Genomic DNA, 15,882 nt, shown 5'->3' with positions numbered 1-15,882 from the left:
GATGAAATTTGCCTTGAAGTTTTTCCAATGTCCTAACGAGTGGTTCCTCCACTGTATTTTAATTTTCAATGTTGTGCGTTTTTTTCCCCCTGAAAACTTCCTTCTCCCATATATCCAGTTTATCAAAGATAATACAAATGTTTGGGCCCAGTTCTCAACTGCTGATGTAATGGATACACCTGCAAAAACCATGCAAGCAAAGTATATACATCTTATAAAAGGATATATAGACTCTCATTTACTAGGTTTGAACACAGAGGCAGGATCATGTGGTCACACTACTTGTGTGAACAATGAGACCATTCCTGTCTTCCCTCACCCTGCCAATTTGAGAGAGTGGGAAGCCCTGCACAATTTCCACTGAATTATTAAACCTAATACTAGGTGGTTATACCTTCACAGGGTTTTTAGAAACTCTAACTAGTCCTCTCTAAACACCTACAGAGGGAGGTATTAAATATTGGAGGCATAGAGAAGGAACTTGTCTGAGGACACAAAGAATGTGTGTGATTATCTCTTGATAGATCAGGATGTGATCCAGGAACTGAGTCCATTAAATGAGACCAGGTCTTTCTATCTAATGTGAATCAGACCTACTAAATGTGAGCTGACATAGATTCTGAAACACCGTGCTGACATACACAGCACCAGTTTGATTCTTGACTGACAACAATCAAGACATTTTTTTTTGTATTAGTTGGTTTGAGTAGGTTAGATGAAGTACACAGTGGTGGTGCACTGAGGCTCAGATCCTCAGAGGTATTTAGGCAACTAATTCCTGTTGACAGCAATGGGAGTTAGGTGCCTAAATCCTTTGAAGATTTGAGCCTGAGTGCTTTGGAAGCTGATTTACATATATGTCTGAAATAGAGCCATAGCCTAATGTTTGTCTTAGACCTAGTTTACTTAAGTTACTTTTGCTGAGTCTTAGGAGACTGACTTGTAAAAAAAAAAAAAAAAAAAAAGCCTGATTTCAGACAAGACTTTTATAGGGTGAGTAAATTACCATTTATTATGGAGTATAAACAGCCCATAAGGAAGTATATGCTGAAGATGGGAAGCATCTTCCTTTAATTATGTTGGTAATAGCTTGGTACTTCCAAATGTTCTTTCTACTCAAATTCAATTAACTTCACACCTTGAACATGAGAAGTATTTTACTTGAGATCAGCTTGCCAGAGTCTTCATGTCTTAACTTGTAAATTAAAAAGTCTTCTAAATCAGAGATGGCAAGTACTGATTACGTCGACTGGCCCATGCGTATGCAAGCACAGAATTATTCTCTGCAGTACATTTTCTAGCACTTTACCTAGTCTCTTAACAGTTACATGTGAAGTAACTTCCACCATTTCCCTTAGGAAAGCTATGCTGCAGTCTAATGCTTGCTCTCAGACCTTTTCCTGGTATGTAAATGTTCCCGTAATTTAATTTTATAACTCTTAATTATACCTTGTTGTACCACACCTAAATTATTCCTCTTCCTTGAAATGATACACCCTTCAGATACTTGCCATGGTTAATCATGCTACACTGTACCAAATATAGTTATCTCTTTGAATCTTTCTTTGAGTCATTCCCTCCAATAAGCGTTACGGCTGTTGCCTGAATTCCTTTCTGTTTGTCTGATTTTAATATGCCAAGACCTAAAACTGAACAGCAAATTTCAGGCTGAATATAAAGTTCTAAATCACCTTTTTTTTTTTTTTTTTTTTTTAATGCCATCATATTACGTTGAAACTTGCATCTTAATAAATTCATTTTTTTAATTAAAACTTCAAAGAACACTAACTGATAGAGGCAGATTCTAAATACATAGGCTAACATTTTCAAAAGTGTCTCCTAAATTTGGGTGCTGAACTTAAGACACCTGGTGCCTGAGTTTTCAGAGTGCTGAGCATGTGCCGTTCCAGTTGACGTCAACCCCTTCAGAGAATGGCAGAGATTTGATTTTTTTTTTCCCCCATCTGACCCAGGGGAAAATTCCTTCCTGACCCCAGACATGGCGATCAGTTAGACCCTGAGCACATGGGCAAGACCCACTAGCCAGACACCTAGGAAAAAATTCTGTGTGGTCACTCGGAGCCCTCCCCATCTAGTGTCCCATCACCAGCTGTTGGAGATATTTGATGCTGGCAGTTGCAGATCGGCTACGTGCCATTGTAGGCAGTCATCATAAACTTATCAAGCTCAGTCTTTAAGCCAGTTAGGCTTTTTTCCCCCACTGCTCCCTTTGGAAGGCTGTTCCAGAACTTCACCCCTCTGATAGGTAGAACCCTCCTCTAATGTCAAGCCTAAACTTGTTGATGACCAGATTATATCCATTTTTTCTTTTTCAGCATTGGGGCTTAACTTAAATAACTCCTCACCCTCCCTGGTATTTATCCCTCTGATGTATTTATAGAGATCAATCATATTTCCCCTTAGCCTTTTTTCAGTTAGGCTAAACAAGTCAGGCTCTTTCAGTCTCCTCTCATAAGGTAGATTTCCATTCCTCGGATCATCTTAGTCCTTTTCTGCACCTGTTCCAGTTTGAATTCACCTTTCCTAAACATGGGAGACTGATAAGTCCCCAGTTTATAGCAGAAATTCTTGTTGTTAGTCCCTAAGTGCATGACCTTCCACTTTGCACTACTCCATTTCATCCCATTTCTATTACTCCATTTCAAGGTCGTCTGGATCTTTTTTGTATGATATGCCAGGCCTCCTCCATATTGGCTGTACCTCCCAACTTTGTGCCATCTGCAAATTTTGTTTGCACACTCCCATTTTTTGTGCCAAGATCATTAATAAAAACATCAAGTTTCCCAAGACCAATCCCCCAGGAACTCCACTAATAACCTCCCTCCAGCCTGACAGTTCACCTTCCTGTTTGACCAGTTGTAGTCTCCCCTTTAACCAGTTCCTTATACATCTTTCATTCTCATATTAATCCCCATCTTCTCCAATTTAACTGATTTCCCACATGGAACTGTATCAAATGCTTTACTGAAATCCAAGTAGACTAGATCTACTGCATTTCCTTTGTCTAAAAAAATCAGTTATCTTCTCAAAGAAGATCAGGTTGCTCTGGCACAATCTACCTTTTGCAAAACCATGTTGTATTTTATCCCAATAACAGTTTGCCTTTATGTCCTTAGCTACTTTCTCTTTCAAAATTTGTTCCAAGACCTTACATACATCTGAGGTCAAACTAACAGGTCTGTAGTTTCCTGGATCACTTTTTTCTCCTTTTCTTAAGAATAGGTACCATATTAGCAATTCTCCAGTCATGGGGTATGACCCCCCCCCGAGTTTACAGATTCATTAAAAATCCTTGCTATTGGGCTTGCAATTTCATGTACCAGTTCCTTTAATGTTCTTGGATGGAGATTATCTGTCCACCTCCCGCATCCTCCCAATTTAGTCCCATTAAACTGTTTGAGCTTGACTTCCACCTTGGATGTGGTAATTTCTACTTCCATTAGCCACCCTGCCACTAGCCCTAAGATCCTCATTTCTCTCAGTTTTTAATAAGGGTAAGTATTTGTTTAGGTGTTGGACCATGCCTTGATTATCTTTAATCTCCACCCCATCCTCATAGTTTAGCGGTCCCACTTCTTCTTTCCTTGTTTTTGTTTATATGACTATAGAACCTTTTACTGTTGATTTTAATTCCCTTTGCAAGGTCCATCTCTGCTTGGCTTTTGGCATTCTCACTATTCCCCTGCACTTTATGACCTGCAAGAGGTAACTTTCCTTGCTGATCTATCCCATCTTCTGTTCCTTGTAGGCTTTCTCCTTTCTCTTAATTACCTGTTTGAGACGCGTGCTTATTCAGCATGGTCTGCAACTCTTCCCTACGAATGTTTTCCCCTTGCTTGGGATTCTGGCTTCAGATAGTTTGTGCAACTTTGATTTAAAGTAATTGCAAGCCGCTTCCAAGATTCATATCCTTGAGTTCTTCAGTGCAGTCCATTTCCCGAACTCCACTACTTTTAGTATATGTGAGACCACAAATTCCTTTCTCCATTGGCATGTGAAGTAACTGCATAAACTAAAGGGGCCAAGAGGACTTTGGATCGGGGGGCCAGTGGGCTATGGCCCTCCCACTTTTTACCGGCTGTAAGGGTGAGCGACGGGAGGGGGCGGGGCCTCTGGAAGGGGGTGCGGCCTCGGGGGGAAAGGGAGCAGGTGGGGACAGGGCCACAGTTTGGGCACTGGTGGCCCCCCACTTTTATGGACCTTCCGCTGTTCCTGCTTTGGGTGCTTTAAAAATGCCAGACCCTCAAAATAACACGTACATGTTAGAGCAGTGGTGGGCAGCCCATCAGGGTAATCTGATTGCAGGCCACGAGACACTTTGCTGATTTTGACCGTCTGCAGGCACAGCCTTTAGCAGCTCCCAGTGTCCAGGAACAGCAAACCATGCCCACTGGGAGCTGCGGGGGGCCATTCCTGCAGATAATTTCTTCCACTAAATGTTCTTGTCTGATTTTCACCTGCATCTCACGAATCCAGCTGGGCTGTAGGAAAGGCCTGTAATTGCTGCCAAAGGCTGCTGTGGTACAGCTCAGTAAAAATCTCTATGGAAATGAGGTTAATTGACCTTTAACCATCTTGAGTATCTCCTGTTTGGGCTTTCCTTGTATAGATTCCCACAAGAAATCCACATCGTTGTTGGACTAAAGAAATGTGTGTTCTATGAAAGATTAAATCACTGAGAAATGCAGTTTTGCTTTGCAGGCTGGCAGCCTCGATGGTTTTTTCTCTGTGGTGGTATCTTGTCATATTATGACTCTCAGGAAGATGCCTGGAAGGGTTGTAAGGGAAGCATCCAAATGGCCGTGTGTGAAATTCAAGGTAACTAAGGAACTTCAGAACCTCCTGCGCAAAATTCTTCTAATTCCTTACTCCCTTATGGTTCTTAAATATCATTTTTTGTGATCTGACATGTCTTGTATCATGACTTCTCCTCCTCCTTCCACTCCCATAGCACAACATGAATATAACCTCTATTAAACTTTAAATAAAGAACAAAGCATTCCAAGAACTTTTGTGTGCAGCATGCCCATCTAGTATGATGGGCATGCTGCATGTTGGCATAACACTTCAATTTCTTTTGTGAGCCATGGTGTAGGGGCTCACAGGTCCAGCTAAATCTTCCCTGGCACAGATCTAAAGCAAGAAAATCCACTGTGACGGTGTAAATCATGAACAAACTTCTGCACTTCAGCTCTTATTCCATTAGGAGTGAGCAGACTAGTGACAATAATTGAGGTATAACTATAGGTAGGAAAACTGAAAGATGGACAGAGATACAGACTTGTTGGAGGAGGTTGCCTCAAAACTGCCTTTCACAGCAGAGAGAGTGTTCCCTTTTACCGACCATCCCGCACGTGTATAAATCACATAAACGTGTCATACACCACGTCCCCTCTTCCATTTTTTTTTCTTTCTCTCTCCCTCCCTTTGTTTTGTACTTCTTTCTCACTGTATTGTAGCCAGCTGGACATGACTGAGAATTCAGCATTGCCCTTTTTTTCTTTTGTTGTTAAAGTGGAAGGGATTCCTGTTTCATGGCATGGAACATTCCTTCCCCCAGAGGCTCACAGGTTAAACTCACTAGGCTGGGTCACAAAATGGCAAGTTGGAAAGTTTTTTTTGACTGTTGATAACTAGCTTTCTAATATTATTTGACCTCAAGTTTTCCCCATACATTTGCTAGAATCCCAGTATTTTTCTGTTGCAAAGTTAGGATGGGTTGGCTGCGTGGGTGTGAGGGAAAGCATGCACCATACTGGAGGGTTTTGACTCAGAAACCGGAGGGTTTCAATTCAGTGACTTTAATCTGTGTTGCTCCTAGTTCACCATGCAGATAGTACTCGGATGGATCTGATTATTCCTGGAGAGCAGTACTTCTATCTGAAAGCCAGAAGCGCAGCTGAGAGGCAAAAGTGGCTGGTTGCACTTGGAACTGCCAAGGCCTGCTTGACAGACAGTAGGACACAGAGAGAAAAAGGTAAGAACATTCTCTCAGAGCTGTGTCTATCTGGCATTTCTAGCCTTTTTGAACAATGCATTTTTTACTTGTTCTTTATCTCCCCATTTTTTCTAGGAGTTTTGCAAATAGGAATGGTAAAATCTGTACTCGAGCTAAAGTGTCAAAACCTGGGCAGGGGGCTTTCGGCACCTCTGAAAATCAGGTCTAATCAGAGATGTAGGACCTTGACTCTAATTCTGACTTTGAACATTGTGATCTTGGTTTATTTTACATTATGAAAAAACTAATTAATCCCATCGGCTACTTAAGCCTTCAAAGACCTCCTGTGAGAGTTAAATAGGGAACACACAGACTTTGCAAAGGAATGTCTTAAACACACATACACACGCTTACTCTAAGAATGCACGTGAGACTCAGGCTGTGTCTACACTGCCACTTTCAGTGCTAAAACTTTAGTCATTCTGGGGTGTGAGGAAACACACCCTTGAGTGACAAAAATTTTAGCACTGAAAAGTGCCAGTATAGATGGCGCTTTATTGCTGGGAGCCGCGCTATCCTGGCGATAAAGCAGCAGCGCTGTGACGTGGGCAGTGTAGACATATCCTTACAGATCTAGGAGAAAAACAATAATTCCCTCCCTCCATGACCTCACCACTCCTGAGAGTCTTTTGGGTCCGAGATCTGCCCGTGTTCAGGCTAGATGGAGACGCCCTTGTCTCCCTGTAGCAAGTCCCTCCTGCTGCTGGCGATGGTCAGCCACTTCCACGCAGAAACCTTCCTGCTAATAAGCACAGTCTTGGTGAAGAGTCCCAGTGTGAGGCCCCAGGCCCCAGCCTTCTGAGTTCTCCTGCTCAACACCCTTGTTGAATAGAGGGTGGTAAAGCAGGCAAGAGTCATTAGCAAGTCAATCGTTGGCACCATCTGGGTGACTCTTCCTGTGTTAACTCTCCCAAAGGTGAGAAACTTTCCCTTCATCTCTGGCCTTGCTATGCATCACATCAGACTATAGATACATCAGTTCAAACTGGCTCTCGACACAGAGTCAGACACAAAATGCAGGGTCTACTCCACAATGCAAGTTTACAATAGTGAACTGTTAGCCAGTGCATAAAGGTTACACACCCACAGATTAATAGTATTATGCACGTGGTGTTAATGTGGTATATATTAAATATAAGTGTTGGGCAATCATGTAAAATCTTGTTATGCTTACTCTTACTCACTTGAAAGTATCCCACAATACCTTGTAACAGTATAAGTCAGCATTTGGCATAAGGAAACTATCAAAGGCACGGTATGTAAGTATTCTACCCTGGTACAGGTAGGGAGTGCCTTCATGACCCATTTAGTTCAGAATTCTGTTCCAAAAACAAAGTGTAAGAGGGGAACACCGTGCTACCAAAAAACCAAGGTAATTTTCATATTAGTCTTGGATGACGTGCTTTTTTTTGTAAACAGGTCTAGTATAAATAGAGGTAGGTTTGGGGGCTTATTTTGGGAACACATCTTCTGCATAAGGTGAAATGAACATGCTGTGAGAACCTGCTTCTCAGAATGATTGGTGATGTATTATTTCTCTTTCCTGTACCAGACTGTTTTGTCTATAGAAAATAATTTGGTCTCTTGAACATTTTTAATATTGAATCCCAAGTGTTGTCAAAATTAATTTGCTATACATTTTTAATCAATAAAATCATACAAAACAAGATCAAATTCACAAGTTGACACAATGTCACAAGGTGAAATATTCGTGGTGTATTCGCAGAACTTGAAATACTTTCAGCTAACAATTTAACTTTTTTAAATTTGTGGATCATTAATAATCTATTGGGGGTTTTTAAACTGGCTTTCAGGCATTCAGATCCCTTAATTATTAATAATGCGATAGATGGATGTTAAGATCAGCTGTCTTTGTCAAACTCCCTTTTCCACCCTCCTGTAGTTTACAAACAAGGAACTATGACCCTCTGACAACTGTTGTTTATACCTCCAATTATTTAGCAAACAGGCACATTATAGTATGTAGGGATTTAGTTCTTGAATAAAAAGGCTCATGAAGTCAGACATTTTGTGGTTGAGACTCTTTTCTTTCTCTCTTGTAGTAAGTTTGTGTGTTTATAACTTAACATCTCAGTTGGAACACTCTATTCCTGTTTGTGTTGGCAAATATCAAAAGGTCATGTTTTTCAACTGTCATAAAATGACAGTTCTAAGCCTTATGTTTTCAAATCAATAGAGCATGTGTTGAAATGTCGATCAGATGGGTTGGACTGGATTGAAATAGTACTAGTTATTTCCTCAACTTTCCAAAAACATCTACTGCAAGACTGATGGGATGTGTCCAACTCTCTTCTTGTCTCATTTTTAGAGCTCACTGAAAACACCGAAGCCTTGAAAACCAAAATGTCAGAGCTTAGGCTGTACTGTGACCTCCTTGTTCAGCAAGTGGATAAAACTAAGGAAGCTAGCATTTGTGGTGTATCAGAATCAGAGGTACAACTTTGTTTTCATACAGCCCTACCCCACTGGGTGCTGAGCACTCTGGACTTGTCCCGTGGATTGAACACCTCACAGAACAAACGCATCATGACTTCAAGAAAAGAAGCATGTTATCCAGTTTAATGTTGCACTGACTTTCCTGCTGAATGCACATAGGAGAAAAGTACCTAAAGGCTTCAGTTAGCAATATGATATTATTTTTATTATGTATTGCTATCCATTATGCTGGCTAGTACTGAGGTCATATACAGTAACTATGATCAGGATAGTAATGCCTCAAAAAAAATTTATGGTTTCACTGACCTTGTGCCTGTAGTTCATGTTTCCAGGAATAAAGTGCACATACTTGATGAAGAGATGCTATGCAAGAAGTGCTTAATACTTGATCCTAATTAGCCTGCAGTCCAGGACTGTTAAAATCCTCCTTCAGTCAGTTCTGTTCTTAGGCTGAATACGTAATGATTAAGAGAGAATGTAGAGTCACAGTGAAACTCAACTAAAGGAAGAAACTTGTTGACTAGCCCATGTGATGGCTTTCGGAGTTTTAACCGAGCGTTCATTGGTTTTGTGTTAGAAAAGAAATACCAGTTCCAGAGGCATCTCTTACAAGCTTTCCTAAAGAAGGAGCTCTGTTTGGGAATGGCCTTTTAAAGAAGAGGGTATGCTCCTTCTCAGTGCGAGGGGTAGGGAGGTGGAAGGATTTTATGTGCAAAGAACTTAACCTCTCGGAGAGGAGGTGTGGTTTTCCAAGTTGTACGGTCCTGCTGTGGTGCCTCCCAGTGGAATTTTATTCGCAAGTTGCAGGGCTGGCAGATGACTGCATGAAGGGGAGTTATTGTGGTGTCCAAGCCAGCCAACTAGAGATACTGGCTGAAGTCTTGATGACGGATTTAACAAACTGTGTGGTGGTAGTAATGTTATTATGCCTAATTTGGTCTTGAATAAAGGACAAGTAAGCAGTTGTTAGGACTGTTGTAACAAACACACATATAATGTTGTATTTACCCACTTCATAATTCAGCGTTATGGGGCAAATGAGTCAATATTATTACTGTCCCTTTACTGGGCCATAGATTATTCAGAGCTGGAAGGGTTTAGCCTAATAGCAATCCGCTATCAATAACATGTTTGTTTCTGTGTTACGTCTAATACACAAGGGTCAGGACAGATATAACCCTTTGCCTGGAGTATGTTCTATAGACAAAGTAGGGGTTTGGTGCCAGCATAGTACTTTTGCTTTGCACCTTGTTCAGTTGCAGTCACCTTTCTTTGGGTTTAGGTACAATACATAAATAATCTTATCCTAGGCCACTTAAAATGTCATCTTTTCATTCTCTTGCCATGGTGTCCTCTGATCATACCAATCGAATAGCAGAATGTCAGGTCCTGGACCAATACTGAATTCACCATGGCATGTGTTTACCATGTTTTAACTCTGGGCATATGGCATATAAATAGATGTTGCTGTTGAAATGCTGTGTTTTGAGATTGGTGTCACTGGAGGCTGACAGCAACAGGAGCATCTTCAGAAGCTGCAATCCCAATAGTGTCTGCTGTCATTGCTGTGATCAGATGGCCTCTTATGTTTAGTTCTTTGAAAATATTGAGCTTCTGATGATTAGGAAACAGGACTGTTGGGATGATGGGTTTTGTAAACTTCAGTCTTTCCAAATTAAGCGTTGATGGCAAATAAAGTGTCTTGCCATCTGGTTATTTCACAGAATGGAATTGATATGGGAGCTCTGTTGAAATCGACATGTAACACATTCCTGAAGACTCTTGAAGAATGTATGCAGATTGCAAATGTGGCCTTCTCTTCTGAGTTATTACATCACACCCCATCGGGATCTCCACACTTGGCTGTTCTCAAATTAAACAAGGTAATGTTGTGCAATCTCTGCTGTCACTCTCAACATGGAGAGCTTACTACCTTTCCTGGAAAGTAGTAGCTGTGGTGGTAAGGAATGGGGTTTTTAGCCAGGATAGAGATCGTAACCATCCACTGGTGACATCCTGGTGTCATATGGATTGTAAGTGATGCAAGACTCAACTGTACATTTAAGTCACCGTTCACTTACTGTTAATAGCAGTTGAAACTCCTTACTCAGTAATACTTGGTATCTGATCCAGCTGTCAATATCCATGGCCCAGAATATTGTGACTGTGTTCTAGCTGCAATGGAAGCCCCAAATGAATTTTAAAAATAACCCCAGCACCATGTCTGCAATTGTAAGCTACCCAGAAGTTGTAGAGTTCATCTCACTGGTCTCACCATCACAGTCTCAGATTCCCCAGGCCTATTTGTGAAGCTGGAGCTACTCTCCTGGCTAACAACAGATTAAGGAGAAGGGAGGAAGGGACACATGTTTCTTCATCTGGCATGTGTCAGGTTTTTTAATTTAAACATACTCAGGAAGAGGGTTTCATTTCCTTTACCCAGCCTTTCACAATGGCCCCACCTGTTCCCCAGCTCCCACATGATTGCCATACTTTGTTTTGTTTGTGGAGGTAGGCAGTATGCTGCCTGGGGATTAGCCTCTCTTTTGATCTTTGCCAGGTAACCTTCGGAATAGATCATTTACCTGAGAAAGGCCCGATATTTTCATGGTACAGACCTCATTGCATATGTTCGTGTGGGCCCCAGATCAGGGAAATATGAAGCATACACTTAATTTTCCTCATTGACTTCCATTTGAGTTAATAAATGTAAAGTTTGAGAAGAACAAAATGCTGCTTTCTTTTAAGAATACATTTTTGGTTTTTATAGGTAACCCCTCCCGTCTCCTCCAGTAGCACTGCAACAGAAAGGTACGCTGACACTCCTTGTCTTTTGGTTGGTTGGTTTGTTTTCTTCTAAGAATGGCATAATTTTTTTTCTGGTTATGTCTGACTCTCCCATCGTGTTTTTTTTTTGTTTGTTTGTTTTGTTTTGTTTTGTTTTTTAATGTATTGATATTGCAAATACCAGATACAAGCACAAACTCTATTGCTAAGTGGATTTTCTCTCACTTAGCTCGCACTTTTCCCTTTTGGCTACTTCCTGGTGACTTCTCTTACCGTTATCCTTATTGCAACCTTCTGCTGCTGGTAGCTAGCCAACCATCTCACACACGCTTTACTGCTCTCTTCCCCACCTCTGGTTTCTGCTCCCATGCATTGCCATTATGAGTGCTGCTGCAGAAAACAAAGCTAGCAGGAGGCAGTGAATGAGCTGTCCATCGCAGCAGCGACCAATAATGCCACCAGTGCCAGTATAATGTGCCACTGGAACATTTCTTTAAAATCTGGTCTGTCCCAACCACCTTCATCTACGCTGGTGACGTGCGCCCTATCAGCCTCCAATGCAAAGCAAACATTTTCCCCAGATCTCTGATGTATCTTTTAAGCCGAGTATTTAAAAACAAGAGTTGTAAAAACATGTTCTGTTTGCTGAAAAGGGTAATCTCTCTTCTGGGTTTTCTTAGTTTTAATAACAGTAGTAGACTAATTCCAGTAAATATTTAATTCCTTTTTAGCATAAAATTTTGATTTTTGTTCTAATTACACGAACAGTTCCTTAAAGGCAACTTGCTTCTGTCTGAAATCTTTTTTAAATGTTACAGATAATACCTTAAATTACTATAACTGAGATTGGGAGTTCTTTGTGCATTCGATGACTTGTTGTGTATAGTTTGTTTTCCCACTTGTATGGCCATTTTCACCTGTTTGTTTGGGCTGTTCACTCAGAAAACAATGGAGAAAAAGATATCTGCGGGGAAAAATAGGAAAATATGACTAAAAGTGTGGGAGCAGGACTGTTTCAGATACAATATCTGCCGCTTACCATTTATTTATTTAAACAAACTGGATTTCAAGTTGGCTGTGCCCCTCTTTTTAAATAATGTATGTCCTTTTTTTCTCTCTCATATATTCCATATTCTTGGCTTAGGATTGTTTCAGTAAATATACACACTGGAAAAACATTTCTGGAGCCACATGGTTCCTTCTGATGTTTTTAGACAAACATTTTTCTCACAGCAATCTAGAAATGGCAACACTTTTGGATTTCCAGTCCCTCTTTCACATTGTTATGTACAGTTTTTTTGATAGGAAGAGACATGCCAAGCAAAGTGTTACATTTGCCCTTTGGTTTACATTTGTGTTTCCCCCCCCATCAGGCAGATGGAATTGAACAGTTGTGAAAATGGCTCCGTAAAGGCAGAAACTAATCATTGTGAACAAACCCTGATTAGCACTCTGATACCCTCACATCTGAAATCTAATGAGGAAGACTGTGACATTTCAGCTGAAGACCATGTAGAAAAGAAGTTGACAGGTAAACGCATGGAACAAAATATTATCCAGGGTGGGTGGTTAGTACTTTTGAGCACAAACAGTCTTATAAGGAATGTGAGATATCTCATTTCCCAAGAGAGACGGAGTATGTCAGGACTTATTACAAGATTACTGAAGTTTTACTTTGAGCTCTGTCCATTTCCCAGGGGTTAAGTCTTCCCAACACAATTCACACCCTTGTTGGTGGCCTTGGTAGAGAGACCAAGAACTGAAGAGGTACAGGACTAAACTGCTGTCACACTAGAGCTCATTCTTCTGGATCACAATTGATGGAAATTGGCAATGCACTCAGGCAACATTTGCACTGCACATGCTATGTGGATCAGGGGCTTCATTCCCCAAGGCCCTTCGTTGGCACCCTTTTCAAATACTAAAGGCCAGATTATCAAGAGTGCATATGAGAGCTGTGTGTGCAGGTTTCTGAACAAGTGGCCTTCAATTCACTCGTACGTGCACTGACAGATCTTTCAAAACCAAAACAAAAAACCCCAAACTCCTCCCCCTTAAATGACGAGGTTATTTGTTTTAGGAAAATTCCACCACTATTCAATCAGCATTGTATTAAAGTATCCATTGCTCTAGCTGGCATCTGTCCGAAATAGGCAAAGTTAAAACATTTTATTTATATTTTGATTTGACATTGTTTCAGAAATAGCCTGATATTTATGCTAATGTGGTTATATCAAAACAATTCAGTATACGATGGAATCCAGCCCTGAGACACTATGCTGGAGTGTTTGAGGTTTTATTATTATTTGTTGAGTAGACTAGGTCAGACTCAGACCTCTTGTGTTTCCCTTACTGTACATTATGCAGGACAGGCACTCGCAACCGGTGGTCTAGCAGAATTTGTGCACGAACATAAGAAGTATCAAGGTTCCTCTCCGCTTACCAAGTTATGCTCTGTCTGTCACAAGTATTTAGCTCTCCCGCTGGCTCTCCAGAATTTCCTTTGCACTTGTTTAGTTTGGTCTCACATAGGCAGAAGAAATAGTTGAAAAATCAGAAATACAGTAATGGGGAGGGAAAACGACTACGCGTTCCTATCATGAAGATGTTGTGCAGCCTTGTCTGATGAGAGGTCTCCACTTCCCCATGCTCATCCCACCTACTCTAAAACCAAGTCCACGTCCCCCTTTCCCTGGGTTTGGTTTTCATTTACTTAGAAATTCATGGTAATACAACATACTTTCAGCCCAAACCTTTTCCCCAGTCTTGGCTGAACTTAGGGTTCCTTCAGTCCTTTCTCCACCAAGCCACTCCCACAGCCCTTTCTATCCAGGTAAGATAACAGGACACGTGTGAGTCAACATTTAATCCTTTTCCAGCAAGTTCAATATGGCTCTCACATAGGGTGTCTTAGGCAAACACTGCCATCCTTTTGCATATTTTTATTCTTAGTCGCATTTTTTTCCCCTTCAGTGGACAAAGGAAAAAGAAGAATAAAGTAAAAGATGTGATGACATTTCACAAAGTGACATCTCTTCCATGGAGCTGGTGCTCTTCCAATTTGAGTAGCGAGAGTGGCCGGTATTGTGTAGTCCTGCTAGTGCCTGTAGAAAACCGTGCATGCAAAGATCAATAGAGCCATTCATTCTGAATACCTTAGAAGATACCATTAAATTAATAAGGTAGATAACCAGAGAAGAACTAGTCAGAGAATCTCATTCAAATTAGATAACTGGTATCATTCAGCAACTGAGGTTTCCTTTCTTTTTAAATGTAAGGTGATGAAGTTAAAGACGATGGAGAAAGCAAGATGCTGCCCATAGAGGGCAACAGTGCTAACGAATCGCTGCAGTTGGCAATGGATTCCATAAGTGGACTGGCTCCATCACACTGTGGAGAAGGAAAAGAAGAGGATTTACCTACCTTCTTCAGTGTCATGAACATTAGGTAGTGTAGCTCCTGCATGCAATTGATGAACAATTGCTGGTATATTGAGACTATATGGTTAAAGCCCTTAATCAATTGAGTATTTGATCCATTCAATGGTGAATTTACTTAAATCCCAACAAAGATAATTTTGTACATCGTACTGTTTGTAGTAAATCTATAATACGTTTTGTAGTGCTAGAAGTTGGAACAAGGCAGTCTAATAGGTAAGTACTATGGTAAAAGGTCCATCACTTAAATACTACTTTGTGTGATTTTTATCCTCCCCACTCCCTAACTCACCCCCACCATCCTTGGGATGGTTCCTTTGCAAGAGTAACTGGCAGCAATACTTGCTGAACTTCTGAAAATTTGGTCAATTAATCACAAGTTGGAAAATTACTCTATTTAGAGTGAAATATTGTGAAATATTTATTGATTGCAGTGTGACCTCCTTCCAAAAAAGCAAACCCTTCTTCCATTGCTTGTGGGTAAGGTATGACAGGAGTATTTAATGTTTTTTTCTTTGTGTTCATACTGGAATCTCAAGGTTTAGTGACATTGAACTCCAGGAGGGTGACGGCATCCCCACAGAGGAATTTCTGCAATCGTGTTATGCAATAGTGCCAGTCTTAGGTAAGTGGTTACTTACTTTCACTACAGTTAGTGTCTGTAGCAGCTATGCCATGAATCCTTTTAGATTGCTGCCTAATAAGAGAAATGGCTGAGGTGTGACTCAGGCTCACTAAGATCATTCAATTCTTTAATCCTATTTGAGGATAAGGATATTGACTTCCTTTATAAAGTGCTTTAAGATCTATAGGTAAAACTTGCTATAAGAGCTAGGTCGTATTATTTTGGTGTCTTTAGCTCATGTACAGACTGGAGTTTTGGGTCCTGTAACAGAAGGAAGAAAAAGACTTCCATCTTTCTGTTTCTCTTTTTAACTGTTGAGAAAAGCTTTTTGGTAGTAGGTGAAATGGATATTGCTGAGTCAAGAGTACTAAGAAACTGCTTTTAAAATGTTGCCTTCTTTCTTCTAGACAAACTTGGACCAACAGTCTTTGCTCCTGTTAAAATGGATTTTGTAGGTAATATCAAGGTAATAGCCATTTCTAACACTGACTTTTCAACAAAACAAAACTTAAAATTAAACAGATGCTGAAACACCCAAACAAATAGTGTATAAATGT

The 15,882-nt window shown here is 40.6% G+C and overlaps 1 protein-coding gene across 2 annotated transcripts in view; it reads left to right on the top strand.

The window, feature by feature from the left end:
* Positions 1-15,882, top strand: part of PLEKHA8 (pleckstrin homology domain containing A8) — a 33,005-nt gene that overhangs the window by 5,360 nt on the left and 11,763 nt on the right. Inside the window, exons 2-10 of one of the 2 annotated variants that reach the window (XM_048838491.2) lie at positions 4,723-4,839; positions 5,843-5,998; positions 8,349-8,473; positions 10,201-10,359; positions 11,247-11,287; positions 12,637-12,794; positions 14,542-14,710; positions 15,240-15,325; positions 15,733-15,791. In XM_048838491.2, coding sequence (XP_048694448.1) covers positions 4,723-4,839; positions 5,843-5,998; positions 8,349-8,473; positions 10,201-10,359; positions 11,247-11,287; positions 12,637-12,794; positions 14,542-14,710; positions 15,240-15,325; positions 15,733-15,791 — 1,070 coding nt within the window. The remainder of the gene's footprint in view (positions 1-4,722; positions 4,840-5,842; positions 5,999-8,348; positions 8,474-10,200; positions 10,360-11,246; positions 11,288-12,636; positions 12,795-14,541; positions 14,711-15,239; positions 15,326-15,732; positions 15,792-15,882) is intronic. The other variant, XM_048838492.2, reaches the window with a different exon arrangement.

This window comes from Caretta caretta, chromosome 2, assembly GCF_965140235.1.
Source record: "Caretta caretta isolate rCarCar2 chromosome 2, rCarCar1.hap1, whole genome shotgun sequence".
Classification (NCBI taxonomy): domain Eukaryota; kingdom Metazoa; phylum Chordata; order Testudines; family Cheloniidae; genus Caretta; species Caretta caretta.
The sequence above is the reverse complement of the archived record's forward strand: the minus strand, read 5'-3'. Positions and strand labels throughout refer to the sequence as shown.